General features: G+C 44.8%; 2 protein-coding genes across 2 annotated transcripts; both read right to left on the reverse strand.

Moving 5' to 3' along the window:
• Positions 1 to 412: 412 nt before the first annotated feature.
• LOC132389748 (NACHT, LRR and PYD domains-containing protein 3-like) lies at positions 413 to 5,318 on the reverse strand. Its single transcript, XM_059962331.1, has 5 exons — positions 4,396 to 5,318; positions 3,338 to 3,424; positions 3,005 to 3,175; positions 2,682 to 2,849; positions 413 to 2,517 (listed from the first exon to the last, which is right to left on the reverse strand). The coding sequence occupies exons 1-5, from the start codon at positions 5,316 to 5,318 to the stop codon at positions 2,430 to 2,432; spliced, it is 1,437 nt and encodes a 478-aa protein (XP_059818314.1). The 3' UTR covers positions 413 to 2,429.
• A 7-nt stretch (positions 5,319 to 5,325) lies between these two features.
• Positions 5,326 to 27,448, reverse strand: LOC132389749 (NACHT, LRR and PYD domains-containing protein 12-like). The gene is made up of 6 exons (XM_059962332.1): positions 27,347 to 27,448; positions 15,707 to 15,798; positions 13,922 to 14,088; positions 8,684 to 8,855; positions 8,521 to 8,586; positions 5,326 to 6,152 (listed from the first exon to the last, which is right to left on the reverse strand). The coding sequence occupies exons 2-6, from the start codon at positions 15,714 to 15,716 to the stop codon at positions 5,326 to 5,328; spliced, it is 1,242 nt and encodes a 413-aa protein (XP_059818315.1). The 5' UTR covers positions 15,717 to 15,798; positions 27,347 to 27,448.
• Positions 27,449 to 27,820: the final 372 nt, after the last annotated feature.

Consider the following 27,820-nt stretch of genomic DNA (forward strand, 5'->3'; position numbering starts at 1 on the left):
GACCCCGGGAGTGTGTGATGGGTCGGTGTGGAGGGAGCTTCACTCTGTGTCTGACCCCGGGAGTGTGTGATGGGTCGGTGTGGAGGGAGCTTCACTCTGTGTCTGACCCCGGGAGTGTGTGATGGGATGCTGTGGAGGGAGATTCATCCCGTGCTAACGCCGGTCTTCCATCCACCATCCCTCTCATACTAGGAACCTCAGTAGACTTACGTCTGATATATCAGTCGATGTAACTGTCTGCGGGGGGCGGGAGGGGGACAGTTAGCCAGGAAGGGGGTTGGGTGGAGATGAGATCCTGGGCACCCAGACTCCGGCAGTCCGACCTCCCTCAGTCTGGAGCTGAGACGCTACTGTGTCAGTGTGAGGAGCTCCGACCCACTGTTGCAGTGCACAGGGTGCGGGGTGGGGGGGGCAGCAGAAACCTCAAATAAAACTCGAGTCCGACACCAGGACAGGAAGTTACAGCGGTTTATTGATTTCATCATGACAAATGTAAATTAAGCAATGTTGGCCATTTGAATTCTGTCCATCACTCTCTCCCTGCAGGCCATTATAGCAAAGGAATCTAGGACTATTTCAGGTCGGGCAGCCACTCTCTCTGACCTGTCACCTTCTGGAGTCCATTTTCTCACAGTGCAGCCCTCCCTTCCTCCCTGGTGACGATTTTCAACGTGCGCGTCAATCTCCCCGGGTGATAGTTTTATATTCTGGCTTTAATCCAGAAACCTATTTTTAATCAGCACATAACTCCCGATGTCTCCTCCCGGTATGACCCCCGGTGATAATTTTCAGTCCCCACCCTGTCGGTCATTTGAACTCTGCCTGTCACTCCCATTCTCTTGTCAGTGTATCACTCCCTCCCTGTCAGCCCTGAGAAACGTGGTGACCACGGCAATCTTAATTCCGCCCATTTCCCCCTCCCTGGCGCCCATTGTCACTCAGCCCATCACTTTCTCCCCGGAGACCATTTTCAGTCAACCTTTCACTCCCTGTCTAGTGAACATGCTAAATCCTTCTGTCGTTCCCTCCCTATTCACCATTTTCAATCAGGAGCCCCTCGCAAGACAAACACTCTCGACCACCCTCCACTCGATTGCGCAGACTGTTTATCACAAATAATAAATATATCGCAAACAATAGAGACCGATCCGACTTCCTCATCTCCGGATCCTGTGCGTCATCACTCCGAGTGTCGTGGAGAGAGGAGGATACAGACACCAGGAAACGTGTGCGGTAATATTCCCGGTGTCGATACAGAGACACGACACCGTGTGCGGTAAAACTCTCAGTGTGGAGACAGAGATCGGGAACTGTGCCTGGCAAAACTCCCAGCCACGTTATGAAGAGCGGGGACCGTGCCAAGTATAACTTCCTGTGTGCTATGTGGACACCGGGAACCGGGCGCGATGAATCACCCGGCCTTGGGACACGGAAACCATAAACCTCTCTCACATGCTCCACCAACCCCCGCCATCTTCAGGAAGACGTGCCGAAGGTCCTTCAGTCCGATCCTATCCGCCGTCTCCGCCAGGAGGTGAGCATCGTCAGTGTAACAAAGCCGTCAACATCCACAGCACCCTCGACGTTCCGTGTAACTAATAAATGTCAAATTTTGTAAACTCCGCACCCAGTTCGGTCAAATACTGAATTCTGGCGTTCTCGCCAATTTCCATAATCCCATTCCCGTTGGAAATAATCGGAATGGAGTCCCACTGGGAGGCAGATAGTGGGGGTGAATGGGAAGGGCCAGATCCCACTGGGAGATCGGACGACAGGACTGAATGGGAGTGATCAGACAGTGGGGAGTAAATTGGAAGGGGCGAAGCCCACAGGCAGGCAAACAGTGGGACTGAATGAGAAGGGACGGGGCCCATTGGAAGTATGGACGATGCAAGCGAATGAGTAGGATTGCGTCCCATTAGGAATGCGGATGAGTGGAGTGAATGGGAAGGGGTGGTCTCATTGGGAGTGTCGATAGTGACAATGAATGAGAAAGAGTGAAATTTATTTGGGATCACGGTCCGTGTGAGTGGACGGGAACGGACGGCGTCCTGTGAGGACTGCGGACCGTGGGAGATGACGGGAAGGGGTGGAGTCCCGTTCTCCAAAATTATCCTCAACTTTGATTTCATCCTGGGCTACTTCTCGAGCCTAGAACTCAAATTTGATTGTTAACTGCTATGGTTGTGATTCCCATTTGTATCCCCCTGCCCGTTTCTGCCCACTCCCATCCTCTTCCGTGTCTATCCCCAGGAGTATGTGATGGGACGGTGTGGAGGGAGTTTCACTCTGAGTCTGTCCCCGGGAGTATGTGACAGGATGGTGTGAGGTTGTTTCACACTGTGCTTGACCCCGGGAATGTGTGATGGGACGGAGTGGAAGGAGCTTCACCCTGTGTCTGACCCTGTGATGTTAACACATTCTGATGTTCACAGATGCACGGTCAATCCAGGTCTGGGTTCCTGCAGAGCTCTCAGTTCGTTCCTCCCTTTCTCTCCAAACTGATTCCCCAGCAACCTGAAGCAGATGGAGGAATAAAGATGAAATAAACAGTTTTCACAACAGTGTCAGTAACAGGGGACCGGGGTTATTGTTTCAATAGCACTCACAGACAAATATCACCAGGAAATCCACGGATCCGCTGACATTTTATCAGATTGAATGTTAACACAAACACTCACTCTATCCGCTGCAGACTCGGGAGGGTCAGTATGAAGCGGCGGAGGGCAGGGACCCATCGGTCTGTGAGCGAGTTCCATCCCAGGCTCAACTCCCTCAGTGATGGTTTTGTACTGAGAGCAGAGATGAGATCCTCGGCACCAGAATCTGTGAGACCGACACGACTCAGCCTGGAGAAGAGAGGGAGTGAGGGTGAAGGACACAGAGAGACAGGAGATGGTACAAATCCCCAGTGTTTATCAGTAACACAATTACTGATCACATTAATGTTCAGTGTCAGACACCCAGTGACTGTAAACACAACCTCCCACAGCCTGGTACTAACCTCAGTTTCTGTATTTTACACTCCGGGTTCCTCAGAGCCGCAGACACCAGTTTCACTCCTGAATCTCCGAGTTTATTATCACTCAGGTTCAGCTCCGTCAGTGATGGGTTTGTACTGAGAGCGGTTGCGAGATCGTCGGCTCCAGAATCTGTGAGACTGACTCCCCCCAACCTGGAGATGAGAGAGAGAGAGAGAGTGAGGGTGAAGGACACAGAGAGACAGCAGACGGTACAAATCCCCAGTGTTTATCAGTAACACAATTACTGATCACATTAATGTTCAGTGTCAGACACCCAGTGACTGTAAACACAATCTCCCACAGTCTGTACTTACCTCAGTTTCTGTATTTTACACTCTGTGTTCCTCAGAGCTGCAGACACCAGTTTCACTTCTGAATCTCCCAGTTTATTCCAACCAAGGCTAAACAAAAATAAACAAGTTGATGAACAAAGTGATTCAAACCGTGGGTTTGGGGGAATTTCTCTCACTCGGATATTTCAGGAAACATTAAACCCTTCAGTAAATCACTGCTCGGAGTTCACATCACTGTCAATGTCCCTCACTGCCCAGCTCCAGGGTATTCACCGAATGTCAAGAATTTAGTGTGCCGGTGTGACCCTGTAAACTCAACATATTCTGTCCAATTTCCCGATGGTTAGAAAACTGTTCCTGATGTGTTAGGGTTGAAGTTTGGGAGGAAGTACCATAGTGAGGAAGATTCGTGAATGAGGATATGTCGATCGGAGTCGATAGAAGAGACTCCATCTCTGAATTCCCAGCTCCATAGAAGAGCTGGGAAGACAGAATCAGCAGGACGAAGGGGGATGAGGAGGAGAAGTCCCACAGGAGGATGCTGATAGGAAAAGATAATCCCACAAGATGGGACGATGCAGAAATTGATTGCACAGGAGGGTTGAGTCTGAACGGAGGCCCACAATCGGGAGAGGGGATGCACGCATTGGGGACTGGGTATCTGGTGGTGAGCACAGTCGCACAGGTGGACTGATGGTGATAGTCGCACACGGGGAATGGCAGGGGAGTGCAATCTCACAATGGCATTTCTTTCCTTCTCCCTGGGACGGTCTGCTGACGGTCTCTTGTCCCTCACTGGGAAGGGGGTGTGAATCTCTGACCCACCTGTTGCAGTCAGTGTTGCTCTGGGTGTCAGTAACAGTGAGAAGGAACATTGTCAATGGACGTGTCACAGGCAGCGGGAAACACAGGCAGCCAGTCCTTTGATTTAATACAGTTAAACCAATGGCCACTGTTCACTAGGCATTTGTCAGAATTCTTCACAATCTGATTTATTACAGTTTTATCCCAGTTTCTTTACATTGAAACAACACAATGGAACAGTTTCACAGTTCAGAGTGAGAGATAAATCAAGTTACCTCAACTCCTGGCACTTGTGCAGCCCGGGTCCCAGCCGTTGGATTCCTTCGCAATGAATGAGGCAGTTCTCAAGGTCGAGGTGTTTTATTGTATCACAGAGTCTGATGACATGAGACAGGACTGCACAGTCAATCGGGGTCAGTGTCATTCCACTGAATGAAAGTGTTTCCACAGATCCCAGTGCGGCCTGAGCCAGTCCACTATTCTGAGACTCAAACAGGTAGTGCAATGTGTTCAGAAAGCTCCTTTTACCAGCATCACTCCATGTGTTTCCAATCTGACGTTTAACCTCCTCCTTCACCCAGTCAATCACCCGGCAGGTTGTTTCATTGGGAAATGGACCCAGAAACTCCTCCAGGCCCCGAGCTGTCATTGGGGAGGTGAGACCAGCAAGAAAACGGAGGAATACCTCAAATCGCCCATCTGTTGTGTTGTGGGCTTCAGTGAGGAATTTCAGGATATCCCCGGGATGTGGATTCAGGAATTGTGCGACTGCAGCTACAAACTCTTGGATGGTGAGGTGTGGGAATGTGTACACCACGCTCCGGGCAGAATCCTGTCTCTCCAAAAGCTCCATCAGGAACCCGGACAGGAACTGGGAAGGCTGCAGATTGTACTTGATCAAATCTACATCTGTAAACACAATTTTCCTTCCGGACACTCCTCTGAAGGCCAACTGACCAACCCTGAGTAACACATCACGGGGGTTCTCAATCTCACGGCCGTGGTTTTTCAGGATGTTGTAAATATAGTAGGAGTACAGTTGGGTGATAGTCTTGGGAACTTGCTGGAGGTCCCTGACTCTTTGTGTGAAGAAGGGGCCCAGTGCCAGAGCGAGGATCCAGCAGTAGGAGGGGTTGTAGCTCATGGTGCACAGGATCTCGTTCTCCTTCACATGTTTGACAACAGCTGCCGCCACCATTTTATCTTCAAAATGCCTGATGAAATATTTTTTTCCGTTCCTCACCAGAAAATCCCAGGATTTCAGCCCAGACACTGATCTCAGCCTTTTCCAATAAATGTAACGCAGTGGGGCGGGTGGTTACCAGCACTGAACACCCTGGGAGCAGCTTGCCCTGGATTAAACTGTACACAATGTCAGACACCTTGCACTTGAATTCAGGATCTGTGCATGTGGGCTGAGGTTCTGTGTTTCTCCGGCTGTCAGCAAAATCAATTCTGTCATTGAATTCATCCAAACCATCAAATATAAACAGCAATCCCTCTGGGTTCTTCCAGACCTCTCTCAGAATATTCCCAAAGTAAGGATACTGATCCAGAATCAGTTCCTTCATGTATATTCTGCAGTTAATGGTGTTTAAATCGCGGAATTTGAAACTGAAGACAAACTGGAATTGTTGATATATTTTCCCTGTGGCCCAGTCATAAACAATCTTTTGTACCATTGTTGTTTTTCCGATCCCTGGAACGCCGGCCACCGCTGTGGACATCCCAGATTTTTTTTCCATGTTAGGTCTTTTAAATTGTTTAAGAAAACTCCTCTTGAATAACTGATGTATCCGGATTTTTTCCAGCTCTCTGTGGAGATGTTTCTCTCTCAATTCTTCGTGGGCTCTGCCTCTTGCTAACAGCTCATGTTCCACCAGTCTCCGATCTCGAACAGTAGAAATGACCGTGAGCTCAACGTATCGATCAACCAGCTGGAAAACCTTCACCTTCTCCCTCATCAGGATCGTATTCACTCTCAGTGTTTCAGTTTGTGCCCGCAGAGTCTCCGTGTGTTTCCTTCGAACATCTTAGGACGGAGAGAAATAGGTTGTCTGATGAACATAGACATTCAACGTATTTTCCCGAATAAAAAAAAAGTTGACAACATTGTTTGGGTGAAATCGGGAGATCAGTGATGACAGTGTCTGAAAATGAACTACAGCCCAGAAACATTTCTGATCTGATTGAGATCCATTGTTAAAGGCTCCACTCTCCCCTCTATTGGTAGTTTGCAGATTCCCCGGTGTTCCAGCGAGCACCAAGTGCACACGTGATTCTGGAGAGGAGAGTGTTGTGTGGAGCGGGTGGTTTCACTGTGTTCAGCTCCTGCTGAACTCTGCAACACTGCAGAAGGTAACTGTGAACTCAGGCAATACCCTGTAGGAAACTGACGAAGATGTCATCAGTAATAGACGACTCTGTAGTCGGGGGACAGATAGGCGATTCTGTGGGCACAGAAAGGCAACACGGATGGTACTTTGGTGCCAGGGTCCGAAATGCCTCTGGACAGACAATATGTTGAGCAGCCAGATGTCTTTTCACAAATTGGTACATATGACATTGGGAGAAAAAAAGGGAGGAAGTCTGGAAGACAGAACATAGGGAGATACGAATGAAGCTGAGAAGCTAGAACTCAAATGTGCTTGTCTCAGAATTCTTGCCTGCTTCACACGATAGTAAAGATAGGAATAGAATGAAGTGGCAGTAAATGCGTGGCTGAAGAATTGTGTCATGGGGCAGTGACTCAGATTTCTAGGATAACTGAGACCAATTCTGGGGCAGGTGGGACCTGTACAAAAGAGACATGTTGTACTTGAATCCGAGGGGGGCCAATATTCCTGCGGTAAGATTTACTGGAGCTGTTGGGAGTGTTTTAAACTAATATGGCAGGGGGGTATTTAAATGCTCGTAGAATTCAGAATAAAGTGGATGAACTCTTGGTGTTGTGGGCATCACTGAGTCGTGGTTGAAAGAAAGCCATAGTTGGGAGCTTAACGTCAAAGAATATACTTTGTGTCAAAAGGGCAGGCAGGACGACATAGGTGGTAGTGTGGCTCTGCTGGTGGAAGATGTAATTGCATCTTTAAAAAGAGGTAACATGGCGTCAGCGAATGTTGAATCTTTGTGGGTGGAGATAAGAAATTGCAATGGTAAAAAAACTGTGGGAATCATATATAAGCTTCCAAATAGTAGCCAAAATGTTGAGATGAGATTGCAAAGGTAGCTTCAAAAGGCATGTAATAAGGATCATGCCACAGGTGTAATTGGACACTTCAATATGCAAGGGAAGTAGGAAAATCAAGCATACTTAAGGTGTCTGATCGCATGAGAGGCAATTTATTGAATTCCCACGAGATAGCTTTGTAGAGCAGCTTGTGCTTGAGACTACTCGGGGAAAGTCTATATTAGACTGGGTGTTGTGTAATAACCCAGATCTTAACTGGGAGCTTAATGCAAAGGAACCTTAGGAGGCAATGATCATAAAATGATTGGATTCAAATTGCAATTTGAGAGGGAGAAATATAACATACATGTACCAGTATCGCAATGTAATAAAACGCATTACAGAAATGGCATATAAGGTAGCAAATGTGAGTGGAAAGTTGGAAGAATGGAAAACTTTTAAAATCCAACACCAGGCCACTAAGAAAGCTGTAAGAAGGGAAAACATGAAATATGAGGGCAATCAAGACCATAATATAAAACAGGATAACAAACTTTGTTTTCAGTTATATAAAGAGTAAAATGGAGGAAAGAGTTCATATTGGACCACTGGAAAATGACGTTGGTAAGATAGAAAAGTTACTGGCACGGATATCGGAATGACTGACAAGAGATATGGAATGATAGAGACAGCAAGTGAGAATAAAAGTGGCCTTTTCTGGTTGGCTGCCAGTGACTAGCGGTGTTCTGCAGGAGTCATTATTGCGACCGCTGCTTTTCACATTGTTAGTCAATGCATTAGATGATGAAATTTATAGCTTTGTGGCAAAGTTTGCGAATGATAGAAAGATAGGTGCAGGAGTAGGTAGTGCTGAGGAAGCTAGGCGATTGCAGCAGGGCGTAGACAAATTGGAAGAATGGGCATAAAGATTGCAGATGGAATACTGTTTTTGGAAATGTCCAATAATACATTTTGGTAAAAAGAACAATAGTGCGGACCATTATCTAAATGGGAAGAAGGTCGAAACATCAAAGTTACAGAGGGATTAGCAAGCTTCCAAAGAGGTTAATTTACGGTCCGAGTCTGCAGCAAAAAAGGCAAATGTAACGTTGTCATATATTTCAAGGGTAAACGAAGGTAATAGCAAGGAGAAAATGCTGAGACTTTATAAGACTGTAGTCAGACTTTCAGCGTGAATTAAAAACATTGACATGTCCGTTCCATCACTTACCTTTCAGATGCTTGGGCACTTCAGATAAACCCCGCTCAGTGTCCATGTAGGCGACCTGGCCGTCACCTGTTCAAACAGATTAACCTGCATGAAGTCTGTTCTGTGTAATACTATAAATTCATCAGCATCTATATTGTAATACACAGTGTATTGTTCACCGTACCACGTTCCCGTATTTCATTCAATATTCTGCTCAGCTTCGGTAAATGATGATGTAATTTCACAAAGGATTCCCACATCACCTTCCGGGCCCCGGAGCCCTTCTCCATCACCAGATCCAGGGGGAGTTTGGAAGCGTCTGCTCGGTTCCCCTTCTCGGCGAGCTCAGTCACGCTCTGTAATGAACAATGGGAAATATATTGAGGAGCGGAGGGATGGTTTCAAATCTACCCTGATCATAGACTGACCCAGCATATTCTGCTCTCCACAGATCGCTAACAGACATTGAAGTGTTCAAAGCGGGGTAAAGATTTAAAAAGAAAAGCGAGGGGGTCGTTCGGGACATTCCGCGCCACGGATTGCGGGGTACTTATCCACTTGGCAAAGCTTAGGCGGAGCAGACGTAATGTGAGTGATTGAGAGATAGAGCGTGGAGTTGAGACTTTGTGTCAGAGAGGTTTCAGTGAGGAGAGGCAGAGGCTTTAGGTAGATTTTCTATAGTATTTTCGATTCCTTTTCACAGTTAGAACAGTGAGAATACCAGGCAGGATAGTGGAATGTTCTTCATACAGGGTGTGGCAAGGCAGGGAAACCTCCAATGTCCCCGATAACTACACCTTCAGGAATTAACCATATAACCATATAGTTGCATCCACCTACAGCTTCTTACAGACTGTGTTCAGGAATTGGAGCTGGATGAACCCAGGTTATTTCAAAAAGCTGCGAGGTCGGCTGGCAGTCGATAAAGGGAGGGAGCTGTTACCAAGGCCAGGACACAGGAGGGGAAAAGAGGACAGGCAGCCACCAGGAAACCCCACTATAACAGGTATACGGCTTACAGTTGCGGGGTATGACTTAACAGAGGAATGCCACGGCGATTATGTCTCTGGCACTGAGTTTCGTTTTGTGACACAGTAAGGGTGAGAAGAGTGAACTGCACTGACAGGGGAACTCAAGGGTTAGAAGAACAGACAGGAGATTCTATTAACGAGTACAAGATTTCTGTATGGTGTGTTGCGAAGGTCAGGGAGTCCTCGCTTTGACTCTGAAACTTTCTTAAGGGCACGGTGAGCAGCCAGAGGTCGTAGGCCACGTTGGTACCACTGATGTACTAGTGAAGTGTGATGAGGTCCTGCAAAGTTAGCTCATGGAGTTAGATGCTAGGCTGACGGGCAGGAACTCCATGGCCGCGTTCTCAGGATTGCTACCCATAAAACGTGCGAATGAGGCCTGAAATAGGACGGTGTACAGTCTAACGTGTAGCTGATGAAATGGTGCATGACGGAGTGCTTCAGATGCTTGGATGTATGGGCTCTCTTCCAAGGAAGTTGGGGCTTAGAGACACCTGATCGTTTTGCACCTGAACTGGAGGAGAACTGATACCCTTGCGGGAAGGGTTGTTAGAGTTACATGGGGAGGGGGGAGGTGTTAAACTTGAGTTGCAGGGGGATGAAGAACCAACGTGGATAGTGGAGTGGTTGAGTGGGAAAGATGTTGTTAAGCCGACATGCAAAGTCAGGAAACTAAAGGATAAGCATCGTGAAACTTCTTTTCTCCAAAATGCGTATTATTTCAATGCAAGGAGTATTGTAGGAAAGTCAGATCAACCTAGCGCATGGATCAGCTCATTGAATTACAGCATTGTAACCTTTAGCGTGATTTCGTTGGAGGAGGTTCAGGAGTGGCAGCTCAGCATTCCAGGGTTCCTTTGGGTTAGACATGATTCGATAGAGCGAGAGGGATTACAGATGGAGGGCTGGCATAACCAGTCAGAGAAAATATCCCTGCATTGCTCAGACAGGACAAACTGGATAGCCGGTCCAATGAGACTGCATTGGTGAAACTACGGACTAAGAAAGGTATGACCACATAGTGGGATTATATTATAAAGCACCCAATAGTCAACGGGATTTACAAGAACAAATGTGCAGGGAGATCACAGAAACAAAAAAAACAGAACATACTGTGTTTTCATTTATTGACTGGCACTCCGTGTTAAAGCGCTGGATGGGATAGTGTAGGTCAAATGTGTCCAGGGAGTTTCTGTAATCAATATATTCATGTGACAACTGGACAGAGCACATTCTGGAATTCCGATCAGGGTACAAGACAGGGCAAGCGACAGAGGTGTGTTCAGGGGAACGCTTTGGATCTGGTTATCATAATGTCATTAGGTTAAAGATCATTGTGGAAAGGATTGGGTCTTGTCCTCAGGTTAAAATCCTAAATTGGAGAAAGGCAAATTTTAATGGTACCGGAAAAGATCTGACGAAAGCAGATTAGGACAGGTTGTTTAGTGGTACAGATGTGTTTGATAAGTGAGAGGCCTTCAAAACTGATATTTTGAGAGTACAGATTTTTAATCCATAAATGACCACAAGTGAAGAGTTTGTACGTTCCGATGTTTTTTTTTTTGTTTTTTTTTGTGATATCACGGCCCTGAGCGCATCGCAAGTATAGGCTTGAAGAATCAAATGAGGTACTTGATGAGTACAAGAAATGCAAGAGCTACTAAAGGAGGAAATCAGGAGGGCCTGATTTATACCCAGGTATAAATTCAAAAATCAAATATGTTTTGAACAAAAATATACCAACGGACTAAATTTGTCCTCTTGAAGTTCAGAGTGGGCCTTTATGCATGAAGCTGGAAAAGGTGGGGGAGATTTTAAATAGATGTTTTTGCATTTACATTTACTTGAGAGACATTCAGAGTCTTTAGATAGAGGTGAAACAGCGGTGAGTTCGTGGACTCTGTACAGATTACAGAGGAGGGGGTGTTTGCTGACTAATGCAGAATAGTGTGGATAAATCCCCAGGGTTTTCCTTCGTACCTTGTCTGAGGCTAGTGCAGAGATTGCAGGAGTTCTAGTAAAGATATTTAAAATGCTAGGTGCAGCAGTATTGGAGGGTAACAATGTTGTTCCGCTGTTTGAAAAGGATGCAAGAATAAGCCAGGGAATTATAGGCTGGTGAGCCTAACACAAGTGGTGGTATATTTATTGGCAGGTATTCTAAGGAACTGAATATGAGTACTTGGATGGAGAAGGATTCACTAGGATTCAACACTAATTTTCGCATGGTCAATCCTGTATAACCAATCTTATGGTTTCTCGAGGAAGTTAGCAAGCGAGTAATGAAGGCAAGTGATTGGATGTTGTCAACATGGACTTTAGCAAGGCGATTGACAAGTCCCTCATGGGAACCTAGTCAATAAGATTAAGTCGCATGGCATTCATGACACGGTAGAAAGTTGGTTTAGATATTGTATTCATGAGAGAAGCTAAGAGAGGTAGTAGAGGTTTGCTTCTCTGACTGGAGGTCTATGACAGGTCGTGTCCTTCAGGGATCGGTACTGGGTCTGGTGTTTTATGTCACATATCTAAACGGTCTGGATGACATGTGACAAAATGGGTCAGTAAATCTGTGAATGACATCAATGTAGTAACAGCGAGGAAGTTTAACAGAGCTTGCAGCTGGACTTGGAAAAGCTGGAAAAACATAGAATGGAGATCAACATATAGAATTTAATCAAGACAAGTGTGTGGTTTTGCACTATTTGAGGACAAACCACGATAGCACTAAGGCATTGAGTGGTAGAGCATTGAGCAGTGCGGTAAAACCAAGATATCAGGGAATACAGATCAAAAATTGCTTAAAAGTGTCAGGCGTAGATGTCCTGGTAAAACGTTCAGGATATGGGCATTCATAAATCAAAATATTATATACAGAAGTTGAGATAGTCTGTCGGAATTGATGTTACAGGGGCTAATTGGGAGCAATGTGTGCACCAACCGCTCGGAATGATATCAATAAGATTGAACAAGTGCAGAAAAAGTTATATAAAGGTTTGTCAGGACTTGAGGGCCTGAGATATAGGGGAAGTGTGAATAGGTTAGGTCTGTCTTAGAGTGCAGGAGAACCAGGAGAGATGTGATAGAGGAATAAAAGTGCATAAATGGTATAATGACTGTAGATGCGAACAGGCATGTATTAGTGATGTTGGGTGAGACCGGAATTGGAGGTCTTGGATTAAGGGTGAAAGATGAAAGAAAATTTGAGGGAGAAAATCTTCACTCAGAGGCTGGTGAGAGTATGGAACCAGCTGTCACCGGAACTTCAACGTGCATTCAATTTGAACATTTAAAATTATTTGGCTAAGTACATGAATGAGACGGGTATGAATGTCTCTAGTCGGTGTGCAGATCAATGTGACCAGGCGTATAATGTGGAGCTGATGGGCCGAAGAGCCTGTTGCTGTACTGTAGAGTTCAATGACTATGGCTAAGTCAAGCTATGACAGGGTCACTGTTGATATTCCCTGTGGTAATCCCCGGCGAACCGCAGCAGAGAACTGGCAGTGAGGAGCAGACAGCAATTGCAATCCTTTTCTGCGTGTCAGAGAGACCAAAGTCAAATGGTGGTAATGCAGAGAAGGAAGTTTGGATTAAAATTGTCAGCTGTCTCGTGTGGAATGTTAGTTCTAGGGATCATGTTTGGCTCTTCACTAAAATTCAATCTGGTGAGCAATAGGTGAATGTGTCCCAGTAACACGAGGACCATTTGAAAGGAGTTTCTTGGTAATTCCGAGTTAACTGCAGATGCTTGGACTACTTTCAATTGTAAGATTTTGCAGTTCCCAGTGTTAACAGTATATGCTGTGATAATTACAAACTCCAAATGGAACAGTCACAAGGAACAGAATGTAACTGAACCGTGAGGCATGTTGGGAGATTTGATCAAATGAATTAGGGTTAGTAGTTGAAAAGTGAGACGATATTCAGTACTGCCTGTGCAATTGACGATGCGGTTGAAGGTAGACTGGAGAAATGAGCTGAGAAATAGTCACTATATATTTGATTAGTGGGAAAACCCGGGGGTAATTAAAATAGTCGGGTGAATGGCCATTAAGTTCGAGTGTTGGGAACATGATGTAATGTCAGACTGAGTGGTGTAAAGTGGTTCTCTGTCCACTTGCAATGTCCGGCAACTGAACGTCACTAAATTCACCTCTCAATCATTGTCTGTACCCTAACCTGTCTAAAAGTGAATGTGTTGAGAAAAATGGACAGAGGCCTATATTGGTTAATAAAGTTTCAGAGTTTCTGCAAACGAAAACTCTTTTCTTCATTTTGACCACAAGCATTACAGGATTTTCACAGCCCAGAGGCGCCGTTACACCGGTTCTGTCGGTCTGTGATAGATTCTGTAGAAGCTACACTCAGCCTATGTTCCAACCACTTACATGATACTCTAGCCCGGTGAGGTGATCCTCGCCCATTAACATGAAGCTGACTCCCTCCACACCCTCCTCAATTGCCTGCTCCAATCGCTCCATGTAGAATCGCGTCAACCGTAGCAGGTGGTGATCCTCACAATTTGACAGGAAGGCGGAGATTGCGGAGTTCAGATCTGTAGTCATTCATAGAAGATAAAATTGTAGATGTACTATGCGGATGCAGACACGATGCCAATTTAAACCAATCCCATCTTCAGGAACATGATCAATATCCCTCCGTTCCCGGCCTACTCATGAGTTCAAAAGCCTCTCAGATGCTGCTGAGTATCTGTTTCCAGTCCCTCCCTCGGCAGCTCATTCCAGACATCGATCACTCTCTGTGGAAAATATGCATCCTAAATCCCCTTTAAACTTTACCCTCTAATCTTAAACCTATTCCCTCTGGGATTTGTGGTGAAACTCATCTGCACCCTCTCCAGACTCTTCACAACATTCTCGTGATGTGGTTACCAGATTTTTGCACAGCATCGAAATCGTCTCTTAACTAACGTTCATCAAGTTACAGCCCAACTTTAACAAACACCTCAGCTCATCGTTAGAACCCTACCAATTGTGTTTCCACTTTCAGATAGCTATGCATATCCATCACAAGGCTCGATCATACATCAATCTTACTAATGGTCCCAGCACTCACTGTGAACATCGCTCGCGACCTTGACCTCTCACAAGTGCAACCTCTCACATTTGCCTGAATTAACTGTACTTGTTGACTCTGTTCATATTTATGATTGGATGCTGAACACTCTGACAACAGTCCCAAATTTACGCAACTCCGCCAAGTCTGTAAGTCAACGAATCAGTCCACCCAGTATATCATTTTCAGCAACACATAGTGTATTATTAATTTATTTACATCACACACGACACATGGTGAAGCAGTGATCCTTGTGGACACTTCTAGTCACAGACCTTCAGCCAGAACACCGCTCCTCCAATCCAGACTCCATTTTATGTGCCCAAGACAACTTTGAAATCAATTTACAAATTCTGTAAGACTCCTCAACCCGAAATGTCGGTAGTTAATTTCTCTCTACAGATGCTCCCTGACCTGCTGAGTAACTGCAGCATTTTGTGCGGTGCCCGCTCCACTTATCATTTTGTTTTACTTTAATCCTATTCGCCAAGGACATTTCATTGTTTCGGCAGCCCACCCCACCAACCACCAGATACCCTGTGTAAAATTTCTCTTGTTTACTGTCTTCTGCACACAGCCCGTTCTCCCACAATATAATGATCTTTAAATTGGCCACAGAAAACAAGACACTGGGAAAATCCTCTCACCTCCATTGTTCAACAACCCAAAAATCGGGAGAGAATTCACCATTGCCGTTCCCAAAGTGAAAACAACATCTGTTCCTCTCACTGGCTGTCAGAGGCATTTCCCACATCAGAGCGCACCAAATGCTGACATAAATTCTATTTGTCCCCTCGACTGTTACATTGCCCGCTGTTGTATTCCTGTCTGAGTGTTACCCACTCCCACCTTATTCAGGAGCTCCTTCTCCTTTCTCTCAGGTGAAGATTTGTGTGGTGAGGGGAGCGATTCGACTCGTTAGGTCCCTGTGCTGGAGCTGGTGAATTGTTCAATGCTCATGGACGCTTTACCATTTGGAATAATGCTTTCTCTCTGCTCCTTTATCGCCCAAGTTTATCCCTCTGAACTATTGATGATTTGACTACACATGTACCATAAGGACCGAATTTTAATGAGAAAGAGCCCAGTGAACATACCTGTGTCCATTCTGACTCTGACTGACGTTGGTTGATTGTCTTCTTCTTGTCTTCCGTCCGAGTGGAAGAAAGCCCCACCTGCTGGCAATGACCTGAATTACACAAATAAAGGAGTGAGTCAGTTCCTCTGTCCCTCATAATTTAAAACAAGTTCGTAACGTCACTGCTCACCCTCCTACATTACAGGGAGCAAATGGAGATTGGAACAAAGACCTCCAACTGAACACAAAGTTCAAGAAGATAGCAAAGAAGAATAAGGAAACTTACTTAAAGGAGCGATGCACTGAAGCTGAAGAAGCCAGCAGAATTGGAAATAAAACAAAACAAGAGATCTGTTACACAAGATTAGAGAAATCAAAGGAACATTTCATGTAAAATGAGCATAGGAAAAGACAAAGAAGGGAAGGACCTCACAGAAGCAAAGGACATCAAAAGGAGTTGGCAGAAACACACAGAAGAATTGTAGAAAGACCCAACAGCGATGACACCTGCAATGGCCCCCTCATCGATGTAGAGCCAGACATTCTGGAAAGTGAAGTCCACTGGGCGATAGAAAACATTGCCAATAATTAGGCTGCAGGATGTGCCAGGAGTCCAGTTGAATTGTTTAAAATTCTAAAAGATGGTGCTGTAAACGTGTTGCATGCAATTTTCCATCAGCTCTGGGAATCCAAAAAATAACAATGACCTGTAGGCTGGATTAAGATCCATTTTTATTTCAATACCCAAGAAGTGAAATGTAAAGGATTGTTCAAATTACCAAAACTTACTGACAATTTTCACATCCGAGAAAGGTAATGCTAAAGATCACGCAGGCACGACTCCAACAATATATGGAACACGAACAGCCAGATGTACAAGCTGCTTTTAGAAGAGGCAGAGGCACCAGAGTCCATATTGCTAACCTAGGCTGGATAATGGAGAAATCGCAAGAATTCCAGAAAAGTACTTATCAATGTTTTATTGACTACTCTAAAGCCTTCAGCCGTGTGGACCATAATAAACTATGGCAAATCCTTAAAGAAATGGGAATACCGGGACATCTGTTCTGCCTTATGAGAAACTTGTACAATGATCAAGAAGCAACAGTTAGAACTGAGCAGGGAACAACAAACGGGTTCAAGTTTGAGAAAGCAGTATGACCAGGTTGCACACAGTCACCCTGCTTATTTAATCTATATGCTGAACACATCATGATGAATGCCGGTCTAGAGGACACGAGATGTTGGAATCAAATTTACCAGACAAAACTTTAACAATTTCAGATAGGCAGGTGATAATATTCTAATGGCTGAAAGTGAGGAGGATCTGAGGAAGCTTCTAATGAACGTGAAAGAAGAAAGTGGAAAGCTGGCTTCGTGCTCAATATTAACAAAACCAACCAGTCCTGTTAACTCCGTGGTGATAAATGGAAAGCAAGTGGAAGCAGTGACGAATTTTGTCTTCCTCAATACAAAAAATTCTATAGATGGTACATGCAGCCACAGAAGTAAACGGCATTTATTTCTGGGGAGGACAGAAATGGGGATTTAGAGAAACTACTGAACAGCACAGACATAACATTGTCTACGAAGGACCGTAGAGACGTCTATGGTATTTCCAGTTGAGATGTATGTCTGTGAGAGCTGGATTATTAGTCAGGCTGAATACAAAAAAATCGACACCTTTGACTTTGGATGCTGGAGGAAAGTGTTAAGAGTTCGTTGGACAGCAAGAAGATCCGAAAAATCAATACTTGGAGAAATACAGCCAGACTGCTCACTAGGAAGCTTGAAAAGCTGAAATATTTTGGCCACATCATGAGAAGACAGGATTCCTTGGAGAACACTCTGTTCGGTAAAACAGAAGGTAAAGGAGAAATTGACAGACTATGACGAATAGATAATATTATTCAGGAAATGCCTATGCCCTTGGGGTATCTTAGAGAGGCAGTTTCCAACAAGGAGGCTTAGTGTGCAGTAACGCTGTTGTATTTGGCTGTGTTCATGGGTTTTCATGTATGTTTTGAACGACAATTAAACGAACATAAGTTGGACAATAATTGCATCATAAATAAAATACTGAATCAATATAAATGTTGTCAGCCAATAACATACTTGTAAATGTTGCATTTTGTCCCTAATGTAGACAAGGAGCAACCATACTCCAAGCATCTGTCCCCACAACACCCACTGGGACAGACTGTTGGCCTAAGGTGCATCTGCTTACTCCGTTGTTTAAACCCAGACTCCTCAAACAAAATGAAGCCACCGGGTCCCTCCAGATAGTAAGATTGTGACTTGCTGTCAAAATCACTCCGACTCCGTACTTGCAGGCAACACTTTATCGGTGTCCACTAAAAATATGCTGAAGTCTTCTCCATCCTTTCTCATTCAGAGGAGATAAAACCCCTGAACTCCCACTTCAATCTGTCGCCCTTTAAGCTCCGCCAACTCCTTGTTAAGGAAACCCCTTAATGACGAAGCCCATATCCCCATTGCTGTTATGCTAAATTGGTATTTGGTGTCACCAAGGAGAGCCAAGTAAATGTTACGTCACTTCACGAGAGATACCGGGCACGCGCAGCATGCTGAAATCGTCTCAACGTCAGCCCGAGACTGACGAAGCTCCGCGAGAGGGCGCGCTTGGGTGGTGAGCTGGTGCGCGTGGTAGATGGGGAGACTGTGGACCACAACCCAAATGCATAAGTGGACCACTCGGCCTACCGAACCTGCTGCTGATCTGATTTAAACTTTTTTTACGCATTCTCCCAAGTTCATTCCGATCGCACTTCAACCCCATTCTTTATAAACAAACAGAGCTTTGAATGGAATAAAAGGGTATAATTTCACTGGTCAGTGAGTAGAAAGAGTTCCTAACTCCCGCCATGAACACCGGCAAAAAATAGGAGGGTGAGAGGGTGAGTGGGAGTGGGGTGGGAAGAGGAGGGTAACCTGTTGCTTCTTTTCACTACATGATGCTCTGTCCACAGGCAATCCTTCCAAAGTCTCTCTGAACATCGCATCTATCTTAATATCAACTGCTTCATAACCAGACCCAACACGCTGCTTCCCATCCGAAAAGAACTGAGTTTAAACCGACTCCGTCAGCGACAGCAGTCCTGGCTTCAAGGACATTCGTTCATCTCAAGAACAGGTATAACCCGTGCCTTTGGTACAGGGTCAAATGGGAACATTGCAAAACCTACTTCTTGTTAATCGCAGATTCATAAGTTCTGACAATTTCTTGGTAGAAAAATGCTTGTTGACTCCAGGCTATGTAAATGTAAATTATTGGTTGGCATTTGCTAGTTAGAACTGAAAGAAATGTGGTGCTGGGACATTTGGCTCCAAGAAGGTTTGCTCTTAGCAGAGGCTTGCATGACAACGAGGGCAAGTATATCATTGCAGCTTGTAATAGACAGAGCAGTCAATGTCATGTTGCTGTAGTTCATGGTAATTCCGCATTTCTGCAATCACTATATCAGGTAGCAGTTGCGGCGTCTTATATTGGGAGGGAATTCTCAACGCTTTTTGAAATTATTATGACGTAATACAGACAAACAAGGAAACATGAGAAGTGAGAAGTTTGAAATGAGCAAACAGCATGAGGGAATATGCATGGCTTCAGAGAGATGGGATGCTGACAGCACAGTAGTACATCTGGAATGGCGCTTCTAGGTTTTTTCAGCCTCCCTCCAGCTATTTCCTATTTTCTTTGGTACAGAAATGTAATGTCTAAAGGACCAGTGTTTGAGTAAATGATGAGCCAGTGTTAACCGAGTCAGAAGGGTTCCCTCGAGTTGGTGCTTTCAGTCCTCCGGTTGGTTCCTTGTTACTGTTCCCTCGTCTTCAGTTGTGGTTTGCTTTCGGTCACGGGCTTTTCTTCCAATAAACCTCTCACCGCAGGTCCAACTTTAACCAGACAGATAATGATGTATGTAACTATTACAAACGAGATCAAAGCATTAACCTGAAATTTAAATCTTGAACGCATATATCAGGATCCGAGTGAAGAAATCTGGAATTGGAGGAACTCATCAGGCCAGGCAGCATCTGTACGTCGACTCTACTCTCTGCTATTGATGTTTTATGGCCTGCTGAGTTCCTCCAGCTTTTTGTGTGTGTTGCTTGGAATTCCAGCATCTAAATGTTTTCTCTTGTTTGTTATGGGCTACAAAGAAGTCATTGTTCAGTCACGGTATAAAGTTTGTCATAATATATAGGAGTAGAATTGGGTGATTCGGTCATTCTAGTCTATTCCATAATCAATATTGGAGGATTTTCTCTCACCACCGTATTCTTGCTTTCCTGATATAATACGCAACCTATTTAGCAATCCAGAACATGAATATATCCAATGATTGCCTCCAACACTGCATCTGGAGATTTTCACTTGATTGAGATGGGATAAAAAAAAAAGTCATTGTTCAGTCATGGTATCAGATACAAGTCATAATATATAGGAGTAGAAATAGGTGATCCATAGTCAATCATGGAGCATGTTTTTTTTCCAGCACTGTATTCCTGCTTCCCTGCTATAATACTCAATCTATTTAGCAATCCAGAAGATGATATATACCCAACGATAGCCTCCACCACGCTTTGTAGTAACAAATTCCACTGATTAACCAATCTTTGGCTCTCATCTCAGTTTCAAAGTGAAGCTTCTTTATTCTGAGGCAATACACTCAGATCCGAGACCGTCTAATCAAGACACCTTCTCTATTCCCACTGCATCCAGACTTCTTGTCATTCAGTCGGTGTAAATCATCAAGCCCGTCCTAACTTCTCCTACTCCTCCAACCAACCCCCTGAACTCCACTGAACACAGGCCCAGGGCCATCAAATGCTCCTCATGCAAAATGCTTATCATTCCTCGGATTATTCTTTGAACCTTGTTAGCAAAAACTGTACTGAATACATTTCCGGGGAAAGAAAAAACAGGACATTTGGTATCAGGATAATGGGAAAAACTGTGGTTTCTTTACTCTTCCATCAATTCTTACTAAACGAGCGCAGGGGCACTGATCCATTCGCAGGAGATTTAAAGTGTTCCAGGGTGAATGTAGTAAAGAGAAACTGGAATTACTAGAAACGCTTTGCAGGTAAGGAACAGCCGTGGGGAGAGGAAAAATGTTAACAATTCGGTTTCCTGACCTTTCGTCAGAATGAATTCAAACATCATCCAGTTTTTGGCGGAAAAGCTTGGATTCTTCTCCATAGAGCGGTGGGGACTGAGAGAAAATCTGATGGAGGTTTATAAGAGTATGAAAGACATAGATAGTATGGGAGTATGGGAGTAGACAGGGAGTATGGTTTCGCTGTTTTGAAATGTCCAATACCAGAAGACATGCAATGAACGTGTGAAAGAGTAGATGCAAAGGAAATGTGAGGGTAATTTGTTTTACTCAGAGAGGTGTGGATGCCCGGAATGCTCTGTCTGTTATGGTGGTGGAAGCAAATACATTGGAGGCGTTTGAGAGTCGTTTAGACAGGCACGTGGGTGTGAGGAACATTGAGAGGATATGGACATTGTGTAGGTAGGAATTAGTTTTGGGAATGGGGGGGTTGATTTGCTTCTCAGCTGGTTTGGCACACCACTGAGCCCGAAGGGCCTGTTCCTGTGATGTACTGTTCCATGTTCTGTTCCATCTTCAGCATCTCGAGTTTCTGTTTGATTCTCACTGGCAGATAGACAGGTGGCAGTGAGGGGGGATTTCCAAATGTGAATTGAATTCTGAAACCCTGTGCTATTTCTACTGGTGTAAACACAAAACAGAGTATTTAATCACAGCCTCTCCCTGTGAGGGATAGAATGAGGACTCATTCTCTGCTTTACTTCAAATGGAAATTCAGAACCAAAGATCTGAGCACAGAACAGGAATACTCGCTCAACAGCTCATAATCCCAGACAACTTAATCCCTGATGCATTTATCTGGGTCAAAACAAGTGCGGTATCCCGGGATCCAACCTCAGAGGGTCACAGCCCACACCGAGAGCCTCGCACATCTTTTCCAGATCTCACACTGAGAGATTCACGCTACCAATATCCAGCCCCCGGAGACGTCTGCTTCATTGCGGAAAGAGGAACACCCAGCCGCATCTATAAAAGCACCAACGTGGACCAAAGCCCAAACACCACAATTTCCATATTCCTGGAGACCCCATCCCTAGATTGTATCTCAGGCACCAACTCTCTCAGGGCTGTTTGCTGCCGGTTATATGCGGCAGTGTCTCAGCTAATCCCAGTTCAAAAACTTACACTCCAACACCAACCCATGACAGAACTGGAGCCTGATGATCCTTTGTCTGGACGGAGAAACATGGATATTGGGTCCTAAAGAGGGCACTGATACATTTCAACTTGTCTCGACAGTTAGATTGAGCATATTTGTTCATTATTTTATTGTTGAGGGCGGTGTAGCCCAGGTCAATTAGCAGCCACTTTTCCCGGCGTATAACAGGAACTAAATGTTTTAAATATCAAATTGAAAATATAGCACTGGAAGCACAGTACAGGAGATTTATTTTTGTTCTTTTGATGCACAAAACACTGACTGACTGCAAGATGTTTGACACACAGAATAGAATTGCATAAATGCAATCCCTACAATCATTAGTTGTTTCTTCATTCCAGCACATACATCATCCATCCCGCACAGTGAATGCTCAAAGCCACTCTCTCTCCGCTGAGATTCAGAAACCAGACAGCGATAAACATGTTCAGCTCTTCTTGCAGCTCTGGTGAGCTGTTGCCCTGGCAAAGGAGGAAGTAGCTCGCAAAGATAACCGAAAAAGGAAATAACACATTCAATGCGACATGTTCTGAGTTTCATTATGGCAAAGATGAACAGAACATTCTGCCATTTTGTAACGGTGAAACTAAAATTTCAGCTGTTGTATTTACCTTGTCGAGGTGCATTCAGTAAATTTCCTGATAGTTCCAGCTCTACAGAGCTCTGAGCAGTGCAGACTCTCGTCCAAAATAAAAACACAATGTTGGATACCACCTGTCTGCAACAAATGTGGTTCATGTGTAGAAGTTTCAATTGAGATTCACAGAGCCCTTAGAGCACAGACACAGGACTGTTAGCCCATTCACCCCGTGCCATGTTCGGTGTGGTCCCATCCCCCTGCACCCAGACCACAGCCCTCTATACCTCCCTCTACCCAACCATCTCTCAAAAACCACAATTGAACCTTCATCTCTCACTTCTGCTGGGAACTGCTTCCGCATTCGCACCGCCCTCTGAGTGAAGTAGTTTCCTCTCAGATTCCCCTTAAATGTGTCATTGTTTCCCCTAAATCCATGATCTTACCCAACCTGAGGGGAAAATGCCTACCTGCATTCACCCTATTTGTACCATCATAGATTTCTATATCGCTAGCAGGGGTTCCCAACCTAGGGTCCATGGTTTCTTCCTTTACTTGTAGCTGTATATACCCCATCATTCCCCTGTTCTAACCTGTTCAACCTTCCACTATAATTATTTCCTTAAATACCAGCAATGTCCGTGTAATTTTCCTTGCACTCTTTCACGTTTATCGATATCTTTCCTCCAAGTAGCTAACCATAACTGCACACAATTCTGCAAACTTTGGAATCACGGTGTCGTTTACAACTTTAGCATTAATATCCTAACCCTTCTTCTTAATAGGCTGCGTGAGATAGAAATGCCAATATATGCCCAAAACTCGCTTGAAGACTCTGGTGTTGCCTTAAAGGAATTGTGAATCTGTAACATCCACGCCAGGACAATCAGGCTTAAACCAGTTATTTTCCCCAAATAGAAAGCCTGATCAACACCTCTACTCACTAACCCACCCTCCACATCCCACCCACTAGTAGTTTAACATTTCCTGACAGTTCTAGACATTCCTGTGCCTAACGTCACTTTATGGACGTATAATCAATGCCAGTCTCAAATGTCTAGAAACTCCTGTGTCTATCGTCACTTCAGGGACATACGAACAATGTTTTTAAACTATCATACATTATATATTGTGTTTTGTTTATTGTTGTGATTGTCATTTTGTTTTTTTGTTTTTTTTTTCTGTCTTGCTTTGGATCCAGAGAAACAATTATTTTGTTCTCTTTTACACTTGTGGACTGCAATGTCATTAAACAATTTTGAAGCCACGACCAACAGCCTCCGGAACAACTTCTTCCACCAGGCCATCAGACTGATTAATTCACGCTGCATTGAGTGTACTCTATATTATATGGACTGCTCAATACATTATAAATTATTATAAATTACTTTCATTGCGCATTGCACATTTAGACCGAGACATAACATAAAGATGTTTGCTTCTCATGTATGTGAAGGATTTAAGAAATCAATTCAATTTAATTCAATTCAATTCACACTTACTAATCGTACCTTGTATATTCAGATACAAATCAATGGCATGAATAATGAATTACAGAGGTGTCGACACTGACACACACATCCCACTCGTCACAGGCCTCCATTCGCTAAAACCATTTTCGATCATCTCCCTCTGCTTCCTGTTCTCGATCCCGGTGTGAATCCACCTCCCCAGCACCCCGTGAATCCCACGTGACCGAACCTTCCCGATCAGCTGCCATGCGGGATCTTATTACAGACTTTACCAAAGTTCAGATGCAACATCACTGCCCAATTTCACCCAACTCCCCAGTTAACTCTTAAATAATCTCCAAAATACTTGACAGGTATGATGTCCTATTGGGCAGTGTGGACGGTGATTTCCCTATAACCAATGTCCAACATCCCGGGATTTCAGCTTCACTGCGGACTGAGGAAATTCCGATCCCTGTTGTCGAGTTACCAACCTGGACCGAAGCCCGTATACTGTCAGTTCCATATCCTCAGAGTCACCGGCCCGATATTATCACTCATACAAAGACGCTTTGGTGCCGGTAATTTGCCGTGACTAAGGTGGAATTGGAATTGGAAACTAATGACCCTCTGCCGGGGCCGGTGCTCAGGCTGGTTCCCCGGTCTGTATAGAGGATGCCGATACACTTCAGACTGTCCCCAGCAGCTAAACCGAGCACATTTGATCGCAATCTTTCTGCTGTGTGGGATCCTGCCCAGCACAGCTGGCTGCCATGTTCCCTGCAGTGCAGCAGGAACAAAACGTAAAATTATGAAGTAGAAAATGCTGGGAACTCAGTACATCAGACTACATCTCTGAAAGGAGAAATGGTGGAAGACCCAGTTCCAGACCTGAGACTGTCCAAGATGCTGCCGGTCTGCTGAGCGTTTCCAGTATTTTCACCTCCTTACTTTAAATTTCCTGCAACTGTAGCATTTTGTCCCTCTTCATTTTAATGCACAGATAGTAACCGATTGCCACCCTAAACTGTAAACGCCACCCCACACCAACTAATTTCTTAGTTCTGAATACATTCTGTTGTAGTACATCCCATACAGTCACTGCTCACAGCATCCTTTCCTCCCACTATGACTCTGTTACATTTGCTCCCGAGGCTACTGTCTCTACGCTGAGAGGTGGTGACCACAGAGCGATAAAAAACTGCAACACTTGCTGCAGCTCTGACGGGCTGTTACCATGGAAACAGAGGAAGTGGCTCACCTAAAATAAACAAAACATGAAACAACAATCTGAACTTCAGATGCTTTGAGTTCCATTATGGCAAAGATGAACACTTCAGCCATTTTGTAACGGTGAAACTAAAATTGAAATAGTTGCTTTTACCCTGCCACGTGCTGTTTTCAATTACACCTCTGGTAGTCCTAACTGTCATAAAAACTAATTCTGGAAAAGATGCAAACCAAAATTTCACAATGAAGACAAAGTTTGAAAGATATATATATATATATATATCACTGCGGCAATGGGATGCAGTCTGGACAGAGATTGAACAAGATGGTTGATATATATCTTTCAGATGGTGTGATACAGTCTGGACAGAGGTTGAACAAGATGGCTGATATATATCATTGAGGTGGTGGGATACAGACTGGACAGAGGCTGAACAAGATGGTTGATATATATCATTGAGTTGGTGGGATACAGACTGAACAGAGGTTGAACACGATGGTTGATATATCTCATTCAGGTGATGGGATACAGACTGGACAGAGGTTGAACAAGATGGTTGATATATATCATTGAGTTGGTGGGATACAGACTGGACAGAGGTTGAACAAGATGGTTGATATATATCATTGAGATGGTGGGATACAGACTGGACAGAGGTTGAACACGATGGTTGATATATCTCATTGAGGTGAAGGGATACAGACTGAACAGAGGTTGAACAAGATGGTTGATATATATATATATATCACTGGGAGATGGGAGAATGGGATCCAGGGCAATATCTCATGGTCCTCCAGCAATACACAAACCATGAAATAATAGTACGCACTAGTTGACAACGGATACCAATATAACAAAGCCAGAACAAACAATAAGTATTTTGGTTTGTGTTATTTTCTATACTGTAGACTTTATCAATGCACCACAGGAAGTATCCCATCCGGATACTTCACATCTTCATACGGCTACTGCTCTTCCTTTAACTGAACGAGAACTGTGGACACAGCGGAGTACATCATAGGAACTGATCTCCCCTCCATGGACTCTGTCTATAATTCCTCAGTAAAGCAGACAACATAATGAAAGATCCCCACAATCCTGGACATTTTCACTTCTCACCCTCCCATCGGTTTGAGGATTAAATGGAACAGAAACATGTCACCGGGCTCAAGGACGGTGTCCATTCTGCTGTTAGAAGCGAACAGCGTGATGAGTGGACTCCTGACCTCACAGTCTAAATCGATGTGACCTTGCACCACATATCTACCTGCACTGCACCACTGCACTTTCTCTGTAACCAGAATAATTTGTTTTACCTCAATGTACTGCTGCACTGTATTGATCTCTGTGGAGAATACCGGAGACTCGATTTTCACTCAAACTCTGTACATGGAAAAAAAATAAAGATTCCCCATTTCAATCGTGTGGGAATATTAGACAGCCTGTGTTGCTTCTTTCGAAATTCCGGAGGGAGTGGACACATTTCCGAGAAACCTAGATAAATGAACAAGACTTATTTCTCGCATTAATAGGGCCAGATATCGGGAAACACTGTCAGCATGCCGGCAAGTCGCAGCAATGGAAAGAAGATGGAAATAAACTTCCCAGTCCCCCGAGAAAACGTGAGAGATCTGGATCTCACTGTCTTGTCTGAACAGGGAAAGATGAAACTACTCAAACACGTGGAGCAGTGTCCCGAGAATGCGATAACTCTGTTTAACCCTCTGATTGCAAGAACACAACAGGCCGAACGACCGCTTCCAGTATGCTGGAGATATGTACAAAAATTATCGACGCCAGGCGTCAATACAGGTGAAGTTTGGATCTGGAACCGGGCCTTGAGATGGAGCTAAAGTTCACCATGTACATCTTAATGGATGGGTTCAGTCTCGGCATCACCACCTCATCCCGCTCCTGGGACCAGAATACCAGGGGCTGAGCGGCGGCTTATCTCAGGCGGTTCGGTGAGAAGGTCCCATAACCCGGAGCGACCAAGACAGGTTGAGTCCAGGAAGCGGGACGACGCCATCAGAACGAGAATGTTAACGGGACTCTCTGCCCAACATCAGATTCCCCTCCCCCGGGATCGGCTTCAATACTCACCGATGAAAAATATTCTGTCGCGTTCACCCCTAGTGACCGGTAGCAAATCCTGACCCATGAGAACTTGATCAATTTGTCCCGCAGACAGCGATCAGTCCTCCGGCTCCCAGCAGACAATCCGCTTCAACAGAGAACGGAACGAAAGCCACCGCCCATCCGGAGACTGTGAGAGCGGGGGGCGGGGCCTCGGAAGCGAAAGCCCGTTGTTGCAGCAGATCTGCGTTTGGAATGGGAGTGAGAACCTGGATCACGTGACGGGTGGAGGGTTTTCCACCTGAACCGGTGATTCAGCTCCTCGCTCTTCACACACTGCCCGACCTATCTGCCGCATTTTACACATTATTTCATATTTAGCCCAACTACATTTTTAATCTTTCCCTCTGCATCTTCCCCGTCCCCATCGCTCCACCACCCGGTTCTCAGAGTTACTGGATCAATTCCCATCCCGGTCCGACACTGAATTCCCACCCGAAG

Source organism: Hypanus sabinus, unplaced genomic scaffold, assembly GCF_030144855.1.
Source record: "Hypanus sabinus isolate sHypSab1 unplaced genomic scaffold, sHypSab1.hap1 scaffold_647, whole genome shotgun sequence".
In the NCBI taxonomy this organism is placed as follows: Eukaryota; Metazoa; Chordata; class Chondrichthyes; order Myliobatiformes; family Dasyatidae; genus Hypanus; species Hypanus sabinus.